The sequence below is a fragment of the Lepidochelys olivacea genome (genome assembly GCF_965140295.1).
Source record: "Lepidochelys olivacea isolate rLepOli2 genome assembly, chromosome: 2".
NCBI lineage: Eukaryota > Metazoa > Chordata > Testudines > Cheloniidae > Lepidochelys > Lepidochelys olivacea.
Genome location: NC_140412.1, coordinates 195,888,104 through 195,915,511, shown reverse-complemented (window position 1 = coordinate 195,915,511; position 27,408 = coordinate 195,888,104). Strand labels below are relative to the sequence as shown.

At 38.9% G+C, this 27,408-nt stretch overlaps 1 protein-coding gene across 1 annotated transcript in view; it reads right to left on the bottom strand.

Annotated features, from left to right (window-relative positions):
* Window positions 1–544: 544 nt before the first annotated feature.
* Window positions 545–27,408, bottom strand: part of OSBPL10 (oxysterol binding protein like 10) — a 182,560-nt gene continuing 155,696 nt past the window's right edge. Inside the window, exons 8-12 of the mRNA XM_084620260.1 lie at window positions 26,604–27,087; window positions 13,578–13,764; window positions 10,986–11,168; window positions 9,082–9,235; window positions 545–2,880 (exon numbers count right to left, since the gene is read on the bottom strand). Coding sequence (XP_084476386.1) covers window positions 2,836–2,880; window positions 9,082–9,235; window positions 10,986–11,168; window positions 13,578–13,764; window positions 26,604–27,087 — 1,053 coding nt within the window. The 3' untranslated portion in view covers window positions 545–2,835. The remainder of the gene's footprint in view (window positions 2,881–9,081; window positions 9,236–10,985; window positions 11,169–13,577; window positions 13,765–26,603; window positions 27,088–27,408) is intronic.

Below are 27,408 nucleotides of genomic sequence, written 5' to 3'. Positions count from 1 at the left end.
TATGCAACTGAATGTGGTAAAGAAAAATATTGTACATCTACAGACCTTTGAGCAAATGGTGCCATTTTAGCTACATATTTCAATGGAAAGCAACAGCATCCAAATTGCTAAGTGAAAGAATAATTTATTGACAGAGATGTCAGTTTATGTAATTTTAATTCACATAAATTGTGAAAGGAGGGCTAATCAGAAGTGACTGCCAGAGTATTTTAAAATTTTAACAAACTTACATTTTTTGGCTGAACAGTTCTACTTTAAGGAAGAAAAGATTGCATAGGTTCTACATGTGTGCACAAAAAAAGGTAGATCTGAAATACATTGAGAGTCGCATTACATTTAAAAGTGTACACCAGCTACCCAAAAATTATTCACTTGCAGGTGCAAGACAGACATTAGAATAACCTACAGAATAAGGCTGGTTACTGCTTAATAGTAGAATATACATAGAATATATATTTTATTAATCAGAAAAAATAAAGTGAAGACACTTCTTGAATTTATTTTTGAAATCTATTTTTGATTCAGATATTTCAAACATGAGCACTGTGCTTGCCTCACAGGATTTATTCTGGAAAACTGACAGTGGTAACAGCATCGGGGGTTCTCCACAGCATTAAAAAACAAAAATTTTATTGGAGCATAAATGGAATGGTCTCGCCATGCGGTAACAAATAACCATGCAGAGAAGAAACCCTTAATAAATTTGAAGTCCAAAATTAGTTAAAATTCACCTTAAAATAAGAGCTACACATCTTTGTAGCATTGATAGTCATACTGTGAAAGCTAAGGAAAGGTCCAGTCCTGCACTGCTGACAAACGTTTGAGGTCTCTAATTCCTCTTTGTCATCAATGCATGGCCAAGTTCTTTGGTGTTTGAAAATTAAAGCTACAGTTTTGAGGGCATACTCCAATTATGATCTGTTTAATTCTGCATTTTAGACTGTTCTTCATAATGTAATCTACATTATAGCTTGTTAATGTTTCCAGATACTTACCGGACTAACCTCTTTAAAACAAGAGTGGCTCCAAGCAATATAAATGAGTTCCTGCAGACCACAAAGTATATGAATTCTCCTGAAGTTACCTATAAGTTCATCTCTTATCACAGGGGCATCATTTTAACATAATAATTACAGAAAAGCATCCACTATACCTAAAAATAAAGCTTTCCTTACAAACAATATTTCTGTACATTAAAACATCCTGTACAGTCTACATTTCTTTAAAATAGGTTTTTAAATATTTAAGAAAACCCCTAGATTTTTATGTGCAGAGAAAAGTATGTACAGGCAGATACAACGTGGCTTTAAGAGATGAAGGAAACTACAAGCTATTTAATAGAGATCTGAAGTTCATTAAGTTGAAAGATCTATTGAAGGTCAATTCCAAGTTTACAATGAATGGTGCATTCAATTACATATACACCTGAGTATAACTTTCTGACTTATCCAAGTAACCTTAATAATCTACCAAAATAACTAACATAAAATGCAGACACAAGTGAACAGATGAGCAATGCTTCAACCTAAATATATTTGTCTCGTATCTACAAGCAACTATATTAAGAAAGCAGACAAAAGGCACAAAATTAGCCAGTACTACTGAAAGTTAGGCATTCATGCTACTGTTCATTAGAAATATATTGGTGTTTATAAGGGTCATTGTAGAAGTAAATTAAGCACTGAGCAGAAGTCAGTTTACTACATTTTTGTCCATTACTGTACTTTCTCTTGAAAATTGACACATCTCACTTTAACTGAAATGCAGCTAAGCATTAATACACTGTATATTCTTAGAAGTTCACTTTCTTCATCTCTCAATGGTTTACTTACAAAGTAAAATCAAGCTATAGATTTTTACATTACAAAACAAATCACTGCCCCTAGTATTTTTTAATTTACTAAAGCCCTTATTTCACCATGAAGTAGTAAGTTAGCAAATAATGTCTGGTGTAAAAGAAGCATTTTCTGAGAAAATGTCACAAAGCCATCAGCTGGGCCTAAAAAAAAAAAGAGAAGAACCAAAAATACAAAGCTACAACACAAGATTGATGGGCTGTAAAGCAAGTTCATCCAATGACGTTGGCATTCCCTAGCATAGTGGTGTTTCACAGAGAGATCCCCTTTCCCACAGTCAAGGGGCTGACAAATGGCCTTGCAAAATATTAAGCATCTCTTTGGAATACAAACAGAAAAAAAGAACAATGGATTAGTACAAACAAGGTTCTTGCAATGGTATTGCTACTTTTTATAAGATGGCAATAAATGCATGCTTGTAAGTGAGTCACAAGGACAGAAAACATGCTCTTAAACCAATAGCCCAAATGTATTTTTGCTTAGGTCACTTGAAGTGAGCCATTTAACCACCTTTAGACTATGAATGACTGCCAATGACAAGTCACATTTTATAAGTGCAAAACGTTTTTGGCAAAGTGAAAAATATAAAACCTCAAACTGTACTAATAAAAAAGTATTCTTAATTGCCAACATAGGGCCTGATCCCACAAGCAGACAACACACTGAACTCTCATTGACTTCAACTGAAGTTTTGTGCACATAATGTTTAAAGGATCAGGACCTTAATCACTGTTAGTGTGTGTATAACATGTTTACATATGCATATCAATCAATACAGTAGGTGTATATATGTATATATACACACAAAATGGCTATTGAATAAACTTGAGCTTGTAGCTGCTTTGAAATTCATCAATCAAGCTTCTTATTTATATCTCGTTGTAACAAAACTATTCAATGACACCTGAAGGTTATATACTGCATCGTTTTAATGCCTCTAAGATGGGTTTGTTATGAGACAACAGTGCGCTCTCTCTTGTCAATAGGACTTCCAGAGGGGATTGAAGTATATCCAACCATCACCCTGTAAGAAAATTAGGGAGATTTTACAAATGAACCTTTCACTGTTTAAAAAGATATACACCACACTACTAAAATAGAAGCTAAAGAAATACTGTCAAGATATGGCTGTCTGAAAACTTTGTACCTACTACAATTACAAACAACATGTAAGACTGCTAAAACTAAATGATATTAGTGAAAGCCTTTTTCACTTTATTTTGTACAACAGATAGCACTCACTGCGTGTGTAGAGTGAGTTTCACCTGTGTTGAAAAATTCCTTATAACTATCAGTAGGGGAAGATGATAAAACCTTAAAAATTACTTGACAAGAATGTTTTAGAAAAATTCTAAGTCGTGCTAGCTAAACGGTGCTCTTATCAAAAACTGGAATTTTTTTTTAGTTTTTCTATTTTTGAAAACAAGTATTTTCTTTGCATTTTATCATATTCTGCATCTCCAAAAGGAAGAGAATATTTTTACCTCATTTCCATTCCATAAAAAGAATCAATCAACCCAGGAGTATTACTAGACATGGTTCAAAAATAACTTGCTCAAACTTCCACAAAAATCCTAAAAGGCCCTGAATATATTAGATCATAGTCTACCCTCAATCTGCAGAACAACTTCCACCATTGTTAATGGGGGCTGTAAATGGGAACTATAAGAATAAGGGTTAACATTTAGTCTACAGTGTAAAATATTTCAATACACAATTGTTTGTAATACGCTAGAGATCGGGATTTCATTATACATTCCCTTCCTAACACTTAAAGCCTGTGGATCCGACTAGTTAAAAAACCACTGAAGTAGTTTAGATGCATATTTTAAATGCTGTAAACAAAACCAGTAAAAACGTCAGTAACAGATAAGATGAAAGAAAACAGATCAACTAATATTTTCGTCCACTTCTTTAAAAAAGGTGAACATTTCTTTGCAATTGTGGAAACCCAAACAGCGAGCTTGACCAAGAACATCAGAACCAGAAAATGAAAGTGACCAATCTAGTTTCATCATCCAAGATGAATAGCATAAACATACGTAATTGTAAAAAATATTTACATTTAAAAAACTTTAAATGGTATTAGTAACAGTGATTTTCTTCTCAATTGCCTGATTTTTGTCCTCCAGTTTCCTTTTTAAAGTAACTGGAGCATCCAGACACTGCTGCTGATAGGGACAGTGAAATCCTAACACCCAGATATAAAGGGCTTAACTGTTGACTCTTTCTTACTGTCCCCATCATGTAATGTACATGAATAATCCCATTGTGTCCAATGGTACTACTCACATAAGAATGTAAAAATGGCCATACTAGTCAAACCAAAAGTCCATCTAGCCCAATATCCTGTCTTCCGACAGTGGCTGGTACCAGATACTTCAGAGGGAATGAACAGAACAGGGCAATTATCGAGTGATTCATCCCTTATCCTCCAGTCCCATCTTCTGGAAGACAGAGGTTTAGGAAAACACAGATCATGTCGTTCCATCCCTTGACTAATAACTAGTACATCTTGACTAAAAGCTATTGATGGACCTATCCTCCATTCATTTATCTAATTTTTTTAAATCCAGTTGTACTTTTGACCTTCAGAACATCCCCTGGCAATGAGTTCCACAAGTTGCCTGTGCATTGTGTGAAGAAGTACTTCATTATGTTTCTTTTAAACCTGCTGTCCATTAATTTCATTCAGTGACCTCTGGTTCTTGTGTTATGTGAAGGAGTAAAGAACACTTCTTTATCCACTTTCACCACACCATTCTTGATTTTACAGACCTCTATCATATCCCCTTTTAGTTGTCTCTTTGCTAAACTGAACAGTCTTTTTAATCTCTCTTCAAATGGAAGCTAATCCATACCCCTAATAATTTTTGTTGCAGTTCTCTATACTTTTTCCAATTCTACATGATCTTTTCTGAGATGGAGAGACCAGTCACCCAGCTTTGTGAGATCCCTTTGTAATTCTTCGCAATCATCTTTGGACTTAACTATCTTGAGTAATTTTATCTTGAGTAATTTTGTATCATCTGCAAACTTTGCCACCTCACCGTTTACTCCGTTTTCCAGATCATTTATGAAGATGCTGAACAGCATTGGTCCCAGTACAGATCCTTGGGGGACCCCACAATTTACCTCTCTCTACTATGAAAACTGACCATTTATTCCTATCCTTTGTTTCCTATCTTTTAACCAGTTACTGATCCATGAGAGGACCTTCCCTCTTATCCCATGATTGCTTACTTTGCTTAAGAGCCTTTGGAGAGAGATCACTGGACCACCCTTGTCCACATCTTTTTGACATCCACAAAGAATTCCAATAGATTGCTGAGGCATGATTTCCTTCTACAAAAGCCCTGCTGACTCTTCCCCAACTTATTATGTTAATGTATGTAACAGATCATTCTGTTCTTTACTATAATTTCAACTAATTTGTCTGGTACTGAAGTTAGGCTTACTGGCCTGTTATTGCCAGAATCACCTCTAGAGCCTTTTTTAAAAATCAGCTTTCCAAATTAACTATCCGCCAATCATCTGGTACAGAGGCTTATTTAAGTGATAGGTTACATATCACTGTTAGTAATTGTGCAATTTCATATTTGAGTTCCTTCAGAACTCTTGGGTGAATATCATCTGGTCCTTGTGACTTATTACTGTTTAATCAATTTGTTCCAAACCTCCTCTACTGACACCTCAATATGGGGCAGCTCCACAGATTTGTCACCTAAAAAGAATGGCTCAGGTGTGAGAATCTCCCCCCACCCTACATCCTCTGCAGTGAAAACCAATGCAAAGAATTCATTTAGCTTCTCCACAATGACCTTATCTTCCTTGAGTTCTCCTTTAGCACTTCAATCGACCAGTGGCCCTACCGATTGTTTGGGAGGCTTCCTACTTCTGATGTACTTTAAAAAATGTTGCTGTTAGTTTGTGTGACTTTTATTAGTTGCTCTTCAAATTCTTTTTTGACCTACTTAATTATACTCTTATACTTGACTTGCCAGAGTTGATGTTCCTGTCTATTTTTCTCAGTAGGCTATGACCCCCAATTTTTAAAGGATGTCTTTTTGTCTCAAAACTGCCTCTTTCACTCTGTTTAAAAATGGTGGCTAATTTTGTATCATATTTTTTGGTCCTCTTATTAGTTTTTTTCTTTATTTGGGGGACAGAGTCATCCATCTGCTGTCCAGACTAGGAATCCCAAGAAGTGTGCTGCTTGCCTAGAGCTAGAATTGCCACTGAGACTCATCAAGGCCTCGGACCGCTATCCCTTCCTACTTAACTACATGGGCATCAACGATACTGCCTAGAATGACCTTGAGTGGATCCCTACAGACTACATGGCTCTGGGAAGAAGGATAAAAGAGTTTGGGGCACAAGAGGTGTTCTCATCCATCTTCCCTGTTGCAGGAAAATGCCCGGGTAGAGACCGAACAGCATCACGGAAGTAAATGTGTGGCTACACAGGTGGTGTTGGCGAGAGGGCTTTGGCTTCTTTGACAGCGAGCTGATGTTCCAGGAAGGAGGATTACTGTGCTGGGCTGGCTCCATCATCAACTACTGGGAAGAGCATCTCTGGACATCATCTGGCTAACCTGAGCTTTAAACTAGGTCCTATGGGGGATGGTGACAAAAATCCCGCCAATGCGCATCTAGGCTCAAGTAACAAAGGCAAGGGGAAGGGGCTAATTTCTGGAGAAGTGTCTAGAAACCACAACTGCATTAAAAAGGCAAAAAGAAAAGCAACAGGGAAGTATGCAAAATATCTTCAATGTCTGTATACAAATGCAAGGAGAACGGGGAACAAGCAGGATGAACTGGAAGTCATGGTATGTGAAGAAAATTATGACTTAATTGCCATCACAGAGACTTGTAGGACAAGCATTAAGGGATATAGCTTGTTCCAAAAGAATAGGTCTGGGGGAAAGGAGGAGGTGTTGCACTGTATGTCAAAAATGTATATGCTCACTCTGAGATCCAAGGGGAAGTGAGCAACAGACCTACTGAGTGTCTCTGGGTGAAGATAACAAGGGAAAAGAACAGTAATGATTTTATGGTGGTGGTCTATTATAGGCCAACAAATCAGGAAGAGGAAATGGATGAGTCATTCTACAAGCAGGTAACAAGATTAGCTAACACATATGAGCTAGTATTAATGAGGGATTTTAAATTCCATGATATCTGTTCAAAGACTACTGCAGCAAAACGTAATATATCCTGCAAATTCTTAGTGTGTGTAGGGGACAGCTTTCTGAATCAGAAAGCTGAGGAAACTACTAGATGGTCATCCATTTTGGATCTGGTTTTGACCAACTAGGATGAATTAGTTGTGAACATAAAGATGATCAGGAACTTGGGAGGAAGTGGTCATGATTTGATAGAATTCAAAATCCTGTGGAAAGGAGGACATGAGAACAGCAAAACAAGGACAAAGGACTTCAGAAAGGCAGATTACAACTGACTCAGAATAATAGTAGGCAAAGTCTCACAGAAAGACCAATTAGGAAGAAAAGTCGTTGAAGGAGGCTGGCAGTTCTTAAAAGATGTAATACTAGAGGCTCAACATCAACCTATCCCAACACAGAGGAAAGATCAGAAGAGCCACCGGAGGCCAATGTGGCTGCACAAGAAGCTTTTTAGCTACCTAAAAAGCAAAAGGGATACATACAGCAAATGGAAGGAGGGGCATGTCACTAAGGAAGTATACATGGGAAAAGCGTGAGCGTGTAGGGACAAAATTAGGATAGTCAAGGCAAAGAAGGAGTTACAGCTGGCAAAAATGTTAGTGACAACAGGAAAGGGTCCTCAGATATGTCAGACAAAACAGAAAGATCAAGGACAGTGTAGGTCTGCTGCTCACTGGAGAAGATGTGCTGGTAATGGAAGATGATAGGAAGGCAGAGCTGCTCAATGCCTACTTTGATTCAATCTTCTCACAAAAAACGACCAGAAGAAGAATAAAGTTACCATAGACAATAAAGGGGAAGGGATGCAGATCGGCATAAGTAAATAACAAGTCAGATCTTTTGACCAACTTGAATGAATTCAAATCAGCGGGGCCAGATGCTATTCACCCCAGGTTGCTGAAGAAATCTCTGAGCCACTGGCAATAATATTTACAAACTCATATGTGATAGGAGAGGTCCCAGAAGACGGGAGAAGGGCTAACGTAGTGCCCATCTTTAAAAAGGGGGAAAAGGAGGGGATGAGGTACTATAGACCCGTCAACCTGACTTCGATACCTGGGAAGCTACTAGAGCAATGTATAAAATATTCAATTTGCGAATACCTGGTGGATGAAGGGGTGATCGCTAGCAGCCAGCACGGATTTACCAAGAAGAAATCATGCCAGACCAGTTTGATTTCCTTCTTTGACAGGGTAACTAATTTGGCGGATAAGGGAAACGTGGTGGATTTCAGCAAGGCTTCCGACACAGTCCCACATCATATTCTGATAAGTAAGCTGGAGAAATGTGGACGTGACAGAACTACCATTAAGTGGATACAGAATTGGTTAAACCACCACAAACAAAGAGTAACTATTAATGGAATGATGCCAGATTGGAGGGAGGCCTCAAGTGGGGTCTAACTGATCGCCATATTTGGGGTCAGGAAGGAATTTTCCCCTGGGTCAGATTGACAGAGAGCCTGGGGTTTTTTTGCCCTCCTCTGCAGCATGAGTTACTTGCAGGTTTAAACTAGGGTAAATGGCGGATTCTCTGTAACTTGAAGTCATGATTTGAAGACTTTGGTAATTCAGCCAGCTAGTAGGGGTCTATCACAGGAGTGGGTGGGTGAGGTTCTGTGGCCTGTAATGTGCTAGAGGTCAAACTAGATAATCACGATAGTCCCTTCTGACCTTAAAGTCTATGAGCCATTGCTTAGCATCAAGCTATTTGCTTTAAATGGCCAAAAATATGAATTTAGATGTCTAATCATAGAGGCCAAATTTATAAAAATTCAGGCATAAATACATTTAACCAAAGGCAGGCAAAAGACTGCTTAAAAAGGAGAACAAGGTTTACAAAATCTAAAATAAATGTCTGATTGTTTTTTTAGGAGTCAAAGTTTGGAAAGATCAGAGAGATTTAGTCACAGTCACAATGGTACATACCAAAAGCTGATTTTAATTGTTTGCGTGCACACACTCCTCACTGTACTCTGGAACTCCACTACATTCCTATCTTAAAGCAACAAAGAAATGCTTTGGTGTGATTCACATTACCTCGTTGGTAAAATATTTTGGTTTCCAGGGTGCATTAATAGCCACACGTTGCCTCTCCTCTGCTCGCTGCCTCTCCTCAAGACGGTGTTTGTGCTCCGTTGCTGTATCGATATTTCCTTCTTTCAGGGAGTTGGTGACATGTTGCCAAAGATGCCTGAGTGATTGATCACAGATAAACACAGACAACATGGAATGAGAACTCCTCAGCAACAGTAAAGTACCTTGTAAAGAGGAATATACAACTGCAGGATAAACTTGCCAGTTCTTTTTCACATAATGATGGTGTGTTCATTATCTGGCACTCTACTTGTACCATCTCAAACAGACTTCGAACTATCACTTTTTTAATCCTTTTCATTGTATTTTAAAACATACTGTTAACTACTTTTACTGCAGTCATGGCTTAACATGTCTATTGTTTATAATATTTTAAAGCTCAAAAATACATGTATTTTCCCCCTATTTAGCAAGTGTGAATTCTCTCACCCCATCGTATTAAACTATGGACCTGATTTTCAAATGTGTTCAGCACTCAATATCTGGCTACTTCATTTAGGTGCCTGAAGGGGAGCTGTTGGGTGCTCAGCTCTTGAAACCTTGGCCCTACATCTTCAAATCAACATGACAATTTTTGATAACTGCTTTGTGTCCAGACCTGTGTGTAGCTTATTAATTAAAATATCGTGCAGTGTTTGACCTGTGCACTAGTTAGCAGAGGAAGCACACCACAGTCCTTTTGCATCTGTTACTTTAAAAAGCTTCTACTTCTGAACTACAAAGTAGTATATTAAAAGAACTTTGGAAGATAAAATGTCAAGGACAGTCCCTACCAGGTTACAATAATGTTCAGTTTAGAACCAAATTTGGTCCTTATTTGTTTTACAGTGTGCATACGAATGAAGTGTGTGTCTGGCCAGCACAGAACCCCAATTTAGAGTGCAAGTAGTAATGTTGTGCAACATGTAGAAAAATGGACCAAAAGCTGTCAGAACACTTAAGTTCCTCTGCTTCAGGGCATAACTTTTGTTATGTGTAATTTTCAGTGGTGTTTAAGTGAGCCATTATTTAAAACTGATTAAATTGTGAGTAATCAGACACCGACTGAGTATTTACAGTCCATCTGCTAGTGTCAAAAATAAAACAGATACACAATGGAACTTCTGGCTTCCTCAGTCACACTTTTTTTTCTGGTTAGAAGACAGCAAAAAAAACCAACGTATTTATGAGAGAGGGAGCATGTTTATTAGCTAGAACATTTCATCTGACCAAGTACACCCATTTGTAAAATGGATAGAATGTATTCATTCATTACAAGGTAAAGCTTCATTCATTCAGTCATGCTCTTTAAGATTCTCTCAAATGGCAACTAACAGGTGCAACATTATGATTCAATAAAGTATTGATCTTCTAGTGACAAATACATAAATGAATATTTACAGTAAATTCTAACACAAGTTCTCTGATATAGTGTGTTAAAAAGTCAGGTAAAAGGTGTAGATGCATGACAATTTTTTAAAGTATTTTTAAGTTGTGTACAGCCAATAATTCTAATATACAGCTGTAAGAAATAGAGATGAAATTGAATATGCAGAAATGACAATTCAGCAACTCACAACGAAGCAGACATAGAAACTGTATTGATTACATTTCATTTTTAAACTTTACGAAATCCGCACGACCATTTTTTCATTTAATAACTAAATAGCAGTTATATTGCAGTTTATGTATCAAATGTTGTTCTGAAAAATCTGTGTATGCAGCTTTCACTACTCACTGCCTATGAGAATTTACACTACCCAAAACAAGAGCTTGACTGGATCACACGTGAATATGCAATAGTTGCTTCCGTATTAAGTTTTTGTCCAAGCTTCATAAACAGAATTCTCTCATGCTCATAACCTCACCTTGATTCAAATGGACCTTGTTTTGCTATTGGTCTAATCTTTTTTCGGATAACCGGCAGTTTGGTGGTGTCAATCACTTTGGTTTCTCCATTGCTGTATGTAAACTCCAGTGTGCCATTCCATTCTCCTTGTGCCTTACACACGATGGTATTGGTGGGATTGTGTTTCACTTCTGCTGTAACCCTAATTCCAATATGACAAAAAACCAAAATAAAATATATAGTTTACCTTAGTGCCAGCATATTAAAAGGACTTTAATCCACTAAATTCAAACGGGAACAGGTGCAAACAAGGGCTACTAGGATGATCCGAGGAATGAAAAAACTACCTTATGAAAGGCAACTCAAAGAGTTTGACTTGTTTAGTCTAACCAAAAGAAGGCTGAGGGGAGATATGATTACTCTCTATAAATACATCAGAAGGAGAAATACCAGGCAGGAAGAAAAATTATTTAAGTTCAGTATCAATGTTAACACAAGAAAAAATGGATATAAACCGGCCATCAACAACTTTGGGCTTGAAATTAGGCAAAGGTTTCTAACCATTGGAGGAGTTACGTTCTCAAACAGCCTTCCAAGGGAAGCAGTGGGAACAAAAAAATTCTAACTAGCTTCAAGACTGAGTTTGATAAGTTTATGGAAGGGATAGTATGATAAGACTGCCTACAATGGCATGTAGCTGATCTGTGACTGCTAGCAGCAAATATCTCCAATGGCCGGTGATGGGACACTAGATGGGGAGGGCTCTGAGTTACTACAGAGAATTCTTTCCCCACATATCTGGCTGGTGAGTCTTGCCCACATGCTCAGGGTCTAACTGATCACCATATGTGGAGTCAGGAAGGAATTTTCCCCTGGGTCAGATTAGTGTGTGTGTGTGGGGGGGGTTGCCTTCCTCTGCAGCACAGGTTACTGGCAGGTTTAAACTAGTGCAAATGCTGAATTCTCTGTAACCTGAAGTCTTTAAACCATGATTTGAGGACTTCTGTAATAGACCCCTAACCTCTGGCTAAGTTACTGGAGTGAGTGGGTAAGGTTGTGGGGCCAGCAATGTGCAGGAGATCGGAGTAGATGATCATGATGGTCCCTTCCGACTTGAAAGTCTATGACTCTGAGTGTCCAAGCAATTTTAAAAATCAACTGAAAACAGATATGTTTAAAGTAAAAACAGAAATCTGACTTTGTTTTGTCAAAGAGAGCAAGTGCAGACTGTGTGTGGTATATCTGTGCTGACATATTCCAGCCATAGATCTTCTAGCATATTTTCCTCTCTTTCCCTGGCATAGCTGTGGCTCGAGTTAAAAATATGCCTCAGTCTGGGTTTTCAGTGCTAACTCAGAATTCATAGAATCATAGAATATCAGGGTTGGAAGGGACCCCAGAAGGTCATCTAGTCCAACCCCCTGCTCCAAGCAGGACCAATTCCCAGTTAAATCATCCCAGCCAGGGCTTTGTCAAGCCTGACCTTAAAAACCTCTAAGGAAGGAGATTCTACCACCTCCCTAGGCAACGCATTCCAGTGTTTCACCACCCTCTTAGTGAAAAAGTTTTTCCTGATATCCAATCTAAACCTCCCCCACTGCAACTTGAGACCATTACTCCTCGTTCTGTCATCTGCTACCATTGAGAACAGTCTAGAGCCATCCTCTTTGGAATCCCCTTTCAGGTAGTTGAAAGCAGCTATCAAATCCCCCCCTCATTCTTCTCTTCTGCAGGCTAAACAATCCCAGCTCCCTCAGCCTCTCCTCATAACTCATGTGTTCCAGTCCCCTAATCATTTTTGTTGCCCTTCGCTGGACTCTCTCCAATTTATCCACATCCTTCTTGAAGTGTGGGGCCCAAAACTGGACACAGTACTCCAGATGAGGCCTCACCAATGTCGAATAGAGGGGAACGATCACGTCCCTCGATCTGCTCGCTATGCCCCTACTTATACATCCCAAAATGCCATTGGCCTTCTTGGCAACAAGGGCACACTGCTGACTCATATCCAGCTTCTCGTTCACTGTCACCCCTAGGTCCTTTTCCGCAGAACTGCTGCCTAGCCATTCGGTCCCTAGTCTGTAGCTGTGCTACAGTTTGCTATAGTGGACTGGAGTTTGTTTGCTATAGTGGACTGGAGATACATTTAACATTGTGTTAAAAATACATCCAGATTTTAAAGCTCAAAATCTGATCCCCCAGAACCTTAACATTGTTACATACTGATGTGAAAGGTCCCAGATTCAAAGTATCTATATTTGTTTTTTCAAACCTACAAATCACATTTTAAACAATTTTCTTAAATGGAAAAGCATTTATGGGATAGGTGATTACCTCACATAAACCACCTTGGATGCTGCTGAACTTGTTTGAGAACCAGCAGAAGCAGCACACTCTGGAATGAGGTGCTGGCAGATACAGGAAGGTTTTGTTTTATTTTTTAAAACACATGATAAAACACTTTATAAATTCAATTTGGCTTTTGCATATTAATTACACACAAACACACCATACAATTTTACAGTAATAAATACAGAACACCGAAAAAGTTTTCAAGTACACTAACATACACTACAGAAGGAAGCAACCCGACAGACAGCAGTTTCAATACCTGTGAACTTTTCCTCCATAGAAAGGCTTGGTGTGGAATGTGACAGTAGCAGAATAGCCAGTCTTGGCACAGTTAATACTGACTTTACCTCCAAGCTCCACCCACGGAATGGTAAGTATAGAACGTGCATAGGCACTAGGCAGTGTGAACACATATTCTTCCTCATGTTCCATTAAGTAAAGAACACCTAGGAGAAAAAGGTTGGAAAGTGAAATGATACTAATGTATTGATGAAAACATGCAGCCACTGGCCAATTATTACCAGCAAACGGTCATTCCCACAGTCAAAGTAATAGGAGACCCTCACCATGAAGTCAGAGTGCCTCTACCAGTAAACCTCCCTCAGAAGAAATCTACTCAAACATAAAAAGGCATGCCTTCAGTTCTGAATTTTAACCAAGTGATACTTCAAAATGATACAGGATAATTCCATTTGCTGATAACATAGGTTATCAATAAAACATAAGTACAAACTGGTAAGACCAAGAAAAAAAAAATCTCATAAGAACCAACTCAGTAAGTCTGCAATACTTTGTAGTTCTCTTTATCCCCATAAAAAAAAAAGCCCTTTTGGGACAAAGAGCCCTAAGGAGAGTGGTCTGTGGAAGGAAGTCACCTAGAACTTTGCTCTCTCAATATAAGATACTTTCTCCCATGCATTCTTTCTAGGCCCCGCATCCAGTAATAGAATGCACACTAGCCCACGTACAGAACACATTCACCCCTGCCACCACCTCCTGCCAGGCCTCTCAACTCCGCTCTCCCCTTTGATTTCATTCTTTTCTATATGGGGTCTTATGCTGTCCTCATCGCTGTAGTATTTGAATGCCTTCCATCAGAACATTGACATAACCAAACATCTGCCACATGTGGTTTATTCTCTCTCTCAACCTCTCCCCAGGAGAAGCCTGTGTGCAGTGTAGTTCCCTTCAGTTCTCCTTGGGATCCTACCTGGTGCCACCTGATCCCACCCTGCTGCACTAGTTTGCTCTACTCTTTGCTGCATGTGTGACTTGTCTGTGGCAGCCGGAGCAGCACTTTGAATCCATCTGGCCACAGCGAGAGCCAGCAGCAAGTCAGAGGATCTCTGCGTCTGAGGCTTGGTCCACACTACCCACCCCTCAGCAACGTAGGTATACCGACCTAGCACCCAGTATAGAGAGGGCAGGAGGGCTTCTCTCACCAATATAGATACCGCCTGTTGGTTGGGGGAGGAGGGGGAAAGAGTATCTACACTGACAGGAGAAATTCTCCCGGCAGCATAAGTAGCGTCTTCATTAAGTGCTGCAGCTGTACCACTGCAGTACTGTTAGTGTAGACAAGCCCTGAACCTCTACCACCACTTTGAGTGGTTCTGTCCCATCATCACTGTGGGTGGGTTTTCAAAACAAAGGGCATTTGTAAAGTACAGCAAATTGTGAACAATACAAATACATACTGCATACACTGCACATAAATTCTGCAATACCAAATAGCCTTGGTCCAATAAGAGATATTATCTCACCCACCTTGTCTCACCAAATACCCTTAGCAGTTCATCTTAGGAAAGGTCAGTCATCAAAAACAAAGTTAGTTTATCGACTTTGATTTTAATACTTCTTTTATTTTTCTTTTTAATAGCTTCCTAGGAGCCAAAATGGTGGCTTTGGAAAAAAAAACAAAAAATCTTTGCAACAGAGATTTTAAAAAAATAACCCAGCACACCACTACATACTTAGAATTCAGAGGATCTCTGACCATCAAATAACAATTTTAATGCAAATTGGATGGAAAAACCTTTACAATATCTGTTTGTGGGATGGATAGCTCAGTGGTTTGAACATTGGCCTGCTAAACCCAGGGTTGTGAGTTCAATCCTTGAGGGGGCCATTTAGGGATCTGGGGCAAAAATTGGGGTTGGTCCTGCTTTGAGCAGGGGGTTGGACTAGATGAACTCCTGAGGTCCCTTCCAACCCTGAGATTCTATGAATTCTATGTTTAGCTATGGAACTGTATTAGTGTTAGCCATTTTCCTCACAGTATTGGGTAAAGTTCACAACATAAAATTAAATTAGTATTTTATTTTTGCAAATATAAAAATATATTATCAGTACAGGATATAAAGACAAACCTAAATGATTCAGATTAAAAGAAGGAGTTCTGCTATAGCATTATTTAAAATGTGGTACTCCAACCCATCAGACTAGGCAGAATAAGGAGTTTAGTCACCTCAACCCTGGAAGTGTTCCCTGAGGCATGTAAATGTCTCTAGCAAACCATCATTGCTCTCTGGAGCTGCTCTTGTTACTTCTGTACGCTCAACCTGCCAATGATGAAACGGCCAACACCTCTATTCCCCTAAGCGAGTCTGACACAAATGACCTGGAAGATGTATGGAAGGTGGGACAATGCAACAGCACAAGCACAGCAGAGTGATGGAGGAAACCATTTTTAATCCATCGCATTGGATGGTCAAAAGTTTCCACTTTGCATGTTGTAATCTCAGCACCACCATGAATAAATACTGACAGTATGGAAAGTAAGAATGAACGCACTTAACAAGCAAGCTGTGTGTGTAGCTTTTTTTTTTTTTTTTTTTGGGGGGGGGGGGACGGCGATGGTGGGCAAGCTTCATTGGGTGTGTCTACACAACAAAATAAAAAATTGTGGCTGGTATGTGTCAGCTGGCTCGGGCTGTGGGGCTGCTTCATTGCTATGTAGACTTCAGGGCTTGGGCTGGACCCCAGGCTCTAGGACCCTGAAGGGTGGGAGGGTCCCAGAGCTCAGGCTCCAGCCTAAGCCTGGAAGTCTACACAGCAATAGAACAGCCCGGCAGCCTGAGCCCCATTGTTTGCATGTGTGCAGGAACACCCCTTTCCAAAACATTACAAAAAAAAGCTGAAGTACATACTTTGCTTAGAACGACTACAGGAAAGTTTACATGGGAAGAAACCACTACTACCACGCTGAAAATGTGCCATGTAATGGCAATTGACATTCCTGTACCTAAACAATTCAGATTAAAAGAAGGAGTTCTGCTATAGCATTATTTAAAATGTGGTACTCCAATGTGGCAATTGACATTCCTGTACCTCCTACTAGTGACAGCCTTATTGCTGAAGAATTACATGCCTAAGCTGCAGCATAAACACAAACCAACATATGACCAGTAAATCAGCATTAAAGCATTTCATTCTTAACCAAAAAAAAAAAAAACCCTTAAATTTTACAGACATATTATCATTTTAATTTTTAAACCATACTTAATGTATCTTCCATAATTTTCTTTGACTACTTGAAAACTCCAGGCTGGCTTCCCATTTTCATCAGATTCTGCTTAATTGGAGAAACTGTTTCAGGGTAAACCAATGAAAGGTATTTTATTAGCCAGAGCCTCATATACAACAGGTGATAGTGCCTCAGTTATTTTTTGTCCCTATAAGAGTCCAAACATGGGCAATTTAGGCCCAGGTCCTCAATGGTATTTAGGTGCCTAACTTCCATTGGAAACAGACACCTAAAAACCTTTGAAGGTCTGGGCCTTAGTCTCTCTCTCTCCCCCCCCTTGTACAGGCAAGTGGCTTTATTTACAAACACTTTTTTTTGCCATTTAGGTTTGATCCCAACCCCACCAACTGGCAAAGATTATCACACTGTGTACAACAGTCGTGTAGAAGTCCTGTCCCAAAGTTTGACACTAATTAGTTATTGCACGGACGTACCTGAGCACTCTGTGGTGGCTACTTTAAAATAAAAAGATACTTTCACTGATGCATTTTGAAAGATATCTTTCTTTATCCCCTTTTCACACCACCCAAGAGATGGTTTTCAAATTACAAGGTTGCAAACAAATAAGGAAAAATACATGGTAGCTTAAATTTTGCTCTTACCTACTAATTTTTTTGGCATACATCCCTCGAAACACATACTGTATTAATGCAGAAGGAGAAGTGGTCTCAGCTCCCAATATAAGTGTACTTTCAGTAAGATGACCATCACTCAGAAATGCCCATTTTATAATTCCCTTACGCAATCATATGCATTTCACAGTTCATCCATTCTGCAAAGGGCCTCTCCCTATTTGGACTTTCAGTCTGCTGTGCTGATCACAAGTACAGTCTTCTTCAGGATTATTAGCTTACAGTTCTGCTTCACGTCTATCCCCTGCATTGTAGACTAATTTCAGTCCTTAAAAATTTACACTAGCTATTTTTAGTACCACACCATTGATGACAGTATCCATAATGGTATCCATGCTAGAAAATACCATCAGTAAAGAGCTAGAATTTAAAATATTGTATAAGACTAGCCATTTCGTGAGCAGAGAATAACTAGCTTTCTGCACATCATGTTAGTCTGTCACTTCTTAATGCAGCTACTTCAGTCTTACACTGGCTAATCAAAGCAAAATAAATGAGTGTCGGGGAAGAAGAGGGAGGGATTTATTAGTCTCAGAAGTATTAATGCAGCTGATACAGGTAGCCCACTGCTTTGCTTTCTGTTCCCTTTTTTAAAAAGAAGCAGAAGCTACAATTATGAATACAAATAAATAAGAAGTTTGGGAAATACAAACCTGAAGCCACTTATAAGAACAGTTCTCAGACACACTATCCATGGAGTCAAAAGGTAAAAATTTCAAAAGCAGTTAAGTCCCTTTTGAAAATTTTACCCTAAATCTCCTTTGCACATATCATAAAAGAAGAAAAGCAAAGTGAATAGCATTAAACTGATGTAGGTCAATTTCTTTTCTAAGAGCAGGATCTGCTATAGCTTGGTTCTCCAGCCTTCACCAGTGCAGTTGTTCCATTGGCAGAACTGTGACACGGGAATAAAAATACATAATACTGATGGTTCACTGCTTCCTGAGAATGGTTCCACAATTTCAGTCTGAACTGCTGCAGTTTCCTCTTGCGTAGGCTGGTCTCTGGGATTAGCCCTATACAGAAAGCCAGGAGACCCAGCAGTTTGACGCAAACTCTGATCTGAGGATGAATGTAACACATCCTGACTGCCCACTTTTCCATGGGGAAGATTTTAACTATGGTAGTGTCAATGTAAATTCTCATATGAGTGATTGCCTAGGGACAGCTCTTCTTTAGGGAGATAACATTGTTAGTCATCACGGTACTAAGAGCTTTCTGTGTAGCCATTTTAGAATCTGATTGGGATAATCCCAGATCAGTATGTGTGCACATTTCCTGGGTGCTGACGCGCACAATCAACCATCACCAATAACCCAGGGCTGATGGGAGGACAAAATGAAAGTTCGTGAGATCACATGGTAACCTCAGGAATTTTTGTTGGCATTGAGCCAGGCACCTCTCTCCAGAACTGTTACTTCATAGAATCATAGAGTATCAGGGTTGGAAGGGACCTCAGGAGGTCATCTAGTCCAACCCCCTGCTCAAAGCAGGACCAATCTCCAATTTTTGCCCCAGATCTCTAAGTGGCCCCCTCAAGGATTGAACTCACAACCCTGGGTTTAGCAGGCCAATGCTCAAACCACTGAGCTATCCCTCCCCCCCATACTTGAGTGCTATGAGATTCCTGGATACGATAAAACCTGAGAGACAGTCTCTTAACCTTTATCTAAACATCCCCATGCGGAACAAATAACATCCTACAAAAGGACTCTGACAGAGCACTGAGAACCAGCAACTGAACCAGCACTCTGGACACTGCAAATGCAATTAGTTCCCCTGGAGAGGGCCTGACTGGGGGAAGGAGTGGCTAATTACTAGGTCAGCCTGGGCTGGGGAGCACTAAGGAGCTCATTAGCTCATTAACTGCAAGAGTAGAAAAGGAGCACAGGAAGGACGTGTAAGTGACCTGGATACTATATATTTTTAGCTGACTAAAATCTAGGAATATCTAGATGAAATTACTATAAAGTGGGTGCACAACTGGTTGAAAAACCATTCTCAGCAGTTATCAATAGTTTGCTATCAAACTGGAAGGAGGATATATCTACTGGGATCACACAGGAGTCTATCCTGGGTCCAGCCCTAGTTAATATTTTCACTACTGACTTGGATATGGAGTGGAGAGTATGCTTCTAAAATCTGCAGATGACACCAAGCTGGGAGAGGTTGCAACTCATTTGAAGGACAGGATTAGAATTTAAAACGACCTTAACAAACTGGAGAACTGGTCTGAAATCAACAAGATGAAATTCAATCAAATGCAAAGTACTTCACTTAGGAAGTAAAAATTCAATGCACAAATACAAAATGGGTAACAACTAGCTAGGTGGCAGTACTGCTGAAAAGGATCTTGGGGATATACTGGATCCCAAATTGAGTATCAGCCAACAACGTGATGCAGTGCAAAACAAGGCTAATATCAATTTGGGATGTATTAACAGGAGTGTTGTATGTAAGACACAAGAGACAATTGTCCCATTCTACTTGGCACTGGTGAGGCCTCTGTTAGAGTAATGTCCAGTTTTGGGTGGATGTGGACAAAGTGGAAAGAGTCCAGAAGAGAGCTACAAAAATGATAAAAGGTTTAGGAAACTTGACCTATGAGGAAAGGTTTAAAAAGCACACAAAATACATTAAAGGCTGTTATAAAGAGGACAGTGATCAATTATTCTCCACATCTACCAAAGGACAAGAAGTCATCACCAAAATCGGTAGCAAGGTAAATTTTTTTTAAAAACAGGTTAGAAAAACACCTGTCAGCGATAGTCTAGGTATGCTTGATCCTCAGTATGGGGTTGGGGGGGGTGGACTACATGACCTCTTGAGGTCTCTTCCAGTCCCTCTCCTGCAAATCCCCTTCTGATGCTGTATGTACTTTGTGAACTGATTTTCCTACAATATGTATTGATGAAATACACAAATGAGATGTTAGGTCAACAGTGCAATAATTAACTGCAGAAGAGACATGTGCAATTTAATGCTTTCCTCTGTTTGCTCAGGGATCAATATGAACAACAAATCATTCGGGGTCATGGATGGCCTAGAGCAGTTTCCTAATGTAACAGGCTCCTCTCACTTCATCTGTGTTATTCATCACATCTGTTCGACAGGGACTAAACGTTTGTTCTGATTAAGGCATAGATGACTGCAGTACATCAACAGCTTCAATGATTCACACATTGAAATCATGAAATAGTGGCACACTAGAATCTCACTCCGATGGTCTCATGAGTGTTTAAATCATTTGTGCTACATTGTTTGTTTGACAATCCTTGAGGAGCTCTACCTAAAATATATCAGAATTGGAAAAAGCACAGAGAAGGCCAACAAAAATGATTAGGGTATGGAACAGCTTCCATATGAGGAGAGATTAACAAGAGTGGGATTGTTCAATTTAGAAAAGAGACAACTAAGAGGAGATCTGAGAGAGGTCTATAAGATCATGAATGGTGTGGAGAAAGTGAATAAGGTAGTGTTATTTACCCCTTTACATAACACAAGAAATATGGGTCATCTGATGAAGTTAACAGACAACAAATTTAAAACAAACACAACACACAGTCAACCTGTGGAACTCATTGCCATGAGATGTTGTGAAGGGCAGAAATATAACTGGGTTCAAGAGAGAATTAGATAAGTTAATGGAGGATAGGTCCATCAATGGCAATTAGCCAAAATGGTCAGAGACGCAACCCCTTGTCCGGGCATCCCTAAGATTCTGACTGCCAGAAGCCGGGACTGGATGACAGGGAATGGATCACTCAAAAATTGCCCTGTTCTGTTCCTTCCCTTTGAAGGACTGGCCATGACCGCTGTCAAAAAACAGGATATTGGGCTAGATGGAAAAAGGAAAGAGCTCTGAAATCCTTGGATAAAATATATTGTAAATACAAAATTACTACTACTACTGCTAAACTACTACTAATTTTTAAGCTAACTCCAGCTGTCTGAAACATTTAACTATAAAAACCCCACCATCCTGCTAAATTAAGAGTAATTTGCTCCCATGGAAGTATGCATTCCATGAGCTGCAAAACCCACAACAGATTATTCATTCACTGCTATTAGCCGCATTCCCTCAGAAAAAGGTGTAACATCCCTCGTACCAAATCCTTCCCAAGTTTTAAAGCTTCCTTTCCAATTTTTAAAGTTATCACCTAAAAATATACACACCGTTTTTTTAAAAGTTAGCAGCCATCTGATAACGTAAAACAAAGAAACCTACAACCCACAACAAAAGATTCAACTCGATATTCTTTGTAAAATTAACTGTTAAGCCTAATTCACAGGGCTATGAATTCTGCATCTTCATGAATTTTGCTGTCTTGCAACAAAACAATACATCACAGTAAGAAAGGAACCTCAATGGTTCTATACTAGACATGCATTAAACATTGCCTTTTCACTAAACCATGCAAAGATTTTCTGCCCACCGCAATGTCTGTTTTGGTGGCTCTTTGCAACGTATAAAACTGTATAATGTAAGGAATGGTTACTTTTGCTCCCCCTATCCTTGTAAATTTAAATCCCAATGCCATTCTATTTCAACACATCCTCTTTTTAATTTCCATTAAAACATCAGTTATTAACCACCAGAGCGTGGCATTGTTGAAACATCAATTTTTATTTGCAATGCACCCCTGCTACTCTCATTCAGAATGACCTTTTAGGTAAGGAAACTGCTAAACTGGCTACAGTGTACAATGGTTTCATCAGGTAAAGCACTTTCTAGGTGAAAGCTGAGACACCTCATTTCACTTGTAAACCACATTCAGAGACGATGGGATAGGACAGAAAGCAACTGTGCACATGGATTTCCAACAACATCACCTCTTGCATGCTGATTTCTATCACTTCATGTGTTCGACTCATCTGGTTGGTATTTACATGGAACAAAGAAACAAGACCAAAAAAAACACCACCACAACACTGGATGGCCTTTGTCATCTCCAGACTGGATGTTGTAGAGTCAAAATACTGATCTACAGCATTTGTATGAAGGGATCTTATGTCATTAAACCTCACAATTATTTAAATTCATAAAGAAGCTTCTATATTTCCATATTCTTCTTCTTCAACATACAGACTTATTCTTGTTTTTAAAAAAAGTAATGAAACACCCTTGCCCCCCACAACATTATTATTGTGATGAACTGCAAGGAAGAGGTTTCACAATAACCACGGGAATATTATCAATGTATTCCTGACACAATCTAGTTCCAAGAATTCATTATACACTATGCAAATAGGCAACAGCAGTGCAACAAATCTCTCGGCAGTCACCAACAAAAATAGTCACTACGTGCTCAGAAACAAGGTTGTTAAATACATCCTGGTTTTATGTGTTCTTCAACGCACAGGTCATAACATAGTTACAGGATGAAATACAATTGTTCTGTTAAATACAGCAAGATTATGTTTGCTATCCACTGTACAACTGTCTGAATCTTGAAGTACAGCAAAATTATTTCAACTGTCCAGTGCACTATCTGAAATAGATGCTTCCATACACTGAAAAAAACCTTCTCTAAATTTAGTATATTCAGTACCTGTGGAGAAACCTGTGTATTAACTTAAAACTATTCAAAATACAGACATAGGTCAAATTTGAGACCTTATTGAAAATACAGGGGAATTACCTTTCCAATAACATACTGCAGAATCTAAAACTCCTAATAGTCAAGCAGAAGTTCAAGGACAACACACACACACACGCCATAACTTTTTAAAATATCTGTTAATGCACATGTGATGTTTCATTCCATATTCTTTATGAAAATATGCTTATGATATGAATATGACATAACCCATCTTGCATAAAGTATAGCTCAGTTATGTGAGATATCATTGGAAAGGTTATGATTTACTGAATGTAATTATCCAATTTGTATGCCTGTATCATTTCTGTATCTGAAGTTAGGAATATTGACTATGTATCCGTATTTCAGCTATTTTACTTTGGGTGAAGCCCACTGCTAACACTTCAGGTACAACAATGGAAAAGCCAGACAGAGCTCATGGCCCATCAGCGGGTATAATGGACTGCAGAAAGGGACTCATGGATGCTGTAATCCTACAGAGTCAGGTGGTCTTGTCAACTGATACTAAACATTACCTGGGACTTCTTGTAACTTTCCACTGGAAGGGAAGGGGGGTCAAGTTTGGGAAACAAGGGATTCCCACCTTATGTCAATCCTATTTAAGCATAGGGAGGAAGGCAAGCAGGACTCCTCCTCTCCATGGCCTGTCTGCCAAGAAGAAAGACTGCAAAAGCCCCCTGAAGGGAAGGCGGGGGGGAGTCCAGACTGAGACAGGGGTCCAGTCTGAAAAAAGGAATATAACTGGAACTCTGAACCACAGAAACTTTGCAACCTGCCTGAAACAATATCTAGGGTGAGAAATACTATTTGTAACCAATTTCCTTTGTGAAACTAGATTAGTTTGCATTTTTGATTTCATTTGCTTAGTAATCTGATTTGTTCTGTTTGTTACCCCTTTTACCACTTAAAATCTGCCTTTTATAGTTAATAAAATTTGTTTGGTTTATTATTAAACCCAGTTTCTGTAATTTCTAACTGGGGATGCGGGGGCAAGAAGTTGTATATACCTTCCTCCACATTGAGGGAGGAGGCCAATTTCATAATATATCTTTGGGTCTGCACTCCAAGGGAGGTGGACACCTGAGTGCTGTGACAAGACCCTTAAGATGAGCCTTCCCAGAACTGATCTCCTTGTCTGTTTTGTTCTGCAGGCTTAATAGCCTGACTCAGCAAGACAGGTAAAAAGGGTGCCCAAATTAGCATAACAGGTGGGCTCAGTAGTATCTCAGCACATCAGGTGGCCTCCTAATGTTGTAAGTCTGGAACTTCTGGGAGATTTCAACAGACCCCCTGCCAGCCACCCCAAATCCTGAGAGCACCCTGTGCGCTGACAGCAAGTAGGTTAAATCTTCTGACCTACTGTATGATTTATCACAGGTGTTTTCATTAGTATTTAACTCAGAAATGAAGGGTGTGCCTACACTGACACTCAGGAAAGTTAATCCAAATTAACTCAGAGGTGTGAATTTAAAGCAGTTAGTTAAACTGTATTAAACCCCTGTGCATTAAACCCCTGCAAATTAAAATGGCCTTAATTCGGTATAGCTTAATTCACTTCAAGGCCATTTTAATTCTGAATGAGTCTCTCTCCACACAGGGGTTTAATGCAGTTTAACTAAGCCACTTCACCGTCATACCTTTAATTAATTCAGATTAATTTTCCTGAGCATCCCCATATAGACAAACCTGAAGTTTCATTGAACACTCCCCTTCCACTATGAAAAATAATTTATAACAAAAGGAAAAAATGAAGAAATAAAGTCACTGAAGATCCATTGGTTCTAGTAACTCACACCCTCCCGCCCTACTTCACCCCATTACCGAGCTATTGGAAACCTGACTCCCATTACCTTATATGTTGCAATGTAAAAAGCAATGTGTCTGATGTAGTATCTAGGGTGACCACATGTCCCGATTTTATGGGGACAGTCCCGATTTTTGGAGCTTTTTCTTCCATGGGCACCTATTACCCCCAGCCCCTGTCTCGAATTTTCACACTTACTATCTGGTCAACCTAATAGTATCACATTGCATGAAACAGAAAAAAAAAACGTGAAACAGAAGTATTATTGTAGGATTTAGACTCCAAGAGTCTTAAAAGCATTAACATTTGTTTCAAGACTGTTCCGTTTTGCAATAACTAAACAACTGAAAAGTAATAACATTAAGAAAGAGGTTATTGTACCACTTTTCTATTATTTGATTTTGTTCTTTATTTCACTGATACTTTGCTACTCCTATTGTAGCTGTGAAGTCACTAGTTAATAATTTCTTTGGACAATCACTTACCAAAGTCCATCACTACCTGCATCTACCTTGTTAGTACATTTCTTAATATCTCAGCAATACTTACCTAATGCAGTGATGACAAAAAACAATTATTTGTTATTAGTTCTCCTTATCCCTCTACTTGGCGGTTAACTAGGACCAAAATTTTAAATTTATCTGGGACAAAACACTAGAAAATACATGTAGACAACATTTATTTGTAGTACTGTAGTACCCAGGAGCTCTAGTTGTGATCCAGGACCCCATTATGCTAAGCGCTGTACAAACAGAATAATCCTGAGTAGCAAGAGGATTCACCAAGATGCTGCAATACATATTTTTTGTTTAAATAATTCATAGAATCATAGACATTTAGGACTGGAAGGGATCTCGATAGATCATCTAGTCCAGCCCCCTGCACTAAGGCAGGACTAAGTATTGATTAGACGATCCCTGGCTAACCTGTCCTTTGTCTAACCTGTCCTTAAAAACTTTCAGTTACGCAGATTCCACATTAATGATGATAATGATCCAAGTGGTACTTGTCAATCCAGAGCATACATAAATGACTTATAATTTGATAATGTTTTCTATATTTATTAATCATTTTGATCAATGGATTTATCACTGAACAGGCAAATATGTTGGTTCTATTGCAAATCAACAATACAATGTGATGGTGGCCTCATCTGTATGACTTGCCAGAAAGACTGAAAAGGTACTATAGCCGAGTAAGACTTATTTAAAATGTATTTCTTCATCTAACAGAACCCAGGTAAAAGCAGATGAAAAGGCTTAACTGAAAATATATAATTATTCTATATTCTTCTGAAAATAGTTTACAGTAGTTTCCGATACTGAATGAGATACTAACTCTAAAGACGATTATTTGTTTAGCTGATACAATTGTTACTGTAAGGTACTTAAGTAAAGCTGTCATTATATTTTAGCAAGTACAATGTGACAATTTCTAAACTGTAGATTTTAATAAGTCTTATAAAAATAAAGGTACATATATTATACAAGATATATGTATACTAAAACTAAATAAAAACTGGACAATATTCTCAAACACAAGTTCCATTATTTTAAATCTAAAATTAATGAAAGCAACAAATAGCAAGATTAAGATGCAGGGTTGTTGGTTTTTTTAACCTTACTGGAGTTAAAAAAAAAAAAAATACCTTCATCTATGATTTTCTGTGGGATGTTGACACTAACACCCTCCCAAAAATAAAGCAAAGCATATTTCTTACCTTCACCTACCATAGAAACACCTATTGACATTCCCATGAACTTGCTTTTGGTCCATACATGGGTGTTCACACACATTCTCTTCTCCTTGCATTCACAGTAAAAGCATGATACTGGTGGGTGATGGGATACTTGTTCAGCTACAAACCTCAGCTTGTAGCACTCTGATTGGTCCTGGCCAAATTCCTTGGTTTGGTCCTTAGAAACTACAGAGGCACTGTTAGTTCTGAATGATTTCACTTTGTCTTTAGGCACATCCCATGAGCAATGAAATGATTCACCAATTATTGGATTATAGGGTTTCTTGGCAACTGCTCCCTTTCGGCCTTCATGAAAGGCTGTTAGATAATACTCCACAAAGCAAATAATTCTTTCCTCAGGAGTGGCTCCAGCTGCAATTGACAAAAACAGGTCTGGATGCGCCATGAAATTTGCATACATCTCCAGCAGAGATCTTTTCTCCAAAATAAATGTTGGAAGCACCACCTGTATTCAAAGCAGACAAAGGCAGGTATGATTCCCCATGATTATACTACAGTGATAGTAAACAGTTATGACAACTGCAATTTTAGCTGAGCCAAGCTTCATGATAGCTGTTCCCCCCCCCCCGAGCCAGAGAGCAATTTCTCTTGGAATACAGTATAAATAATGAATCAAGGAAAAATTAGCAGTCTTGATAACTGTACAAGCTGCTTCCTATGTCATTACAGTTCTCAATGGCAGATCCAGTGACATGGATCCACTATTTCCCCTTTCTCTCTGGTCAGCTAATAAACAACCCACTGTTCTTAGAAGCCTTCATTGTTT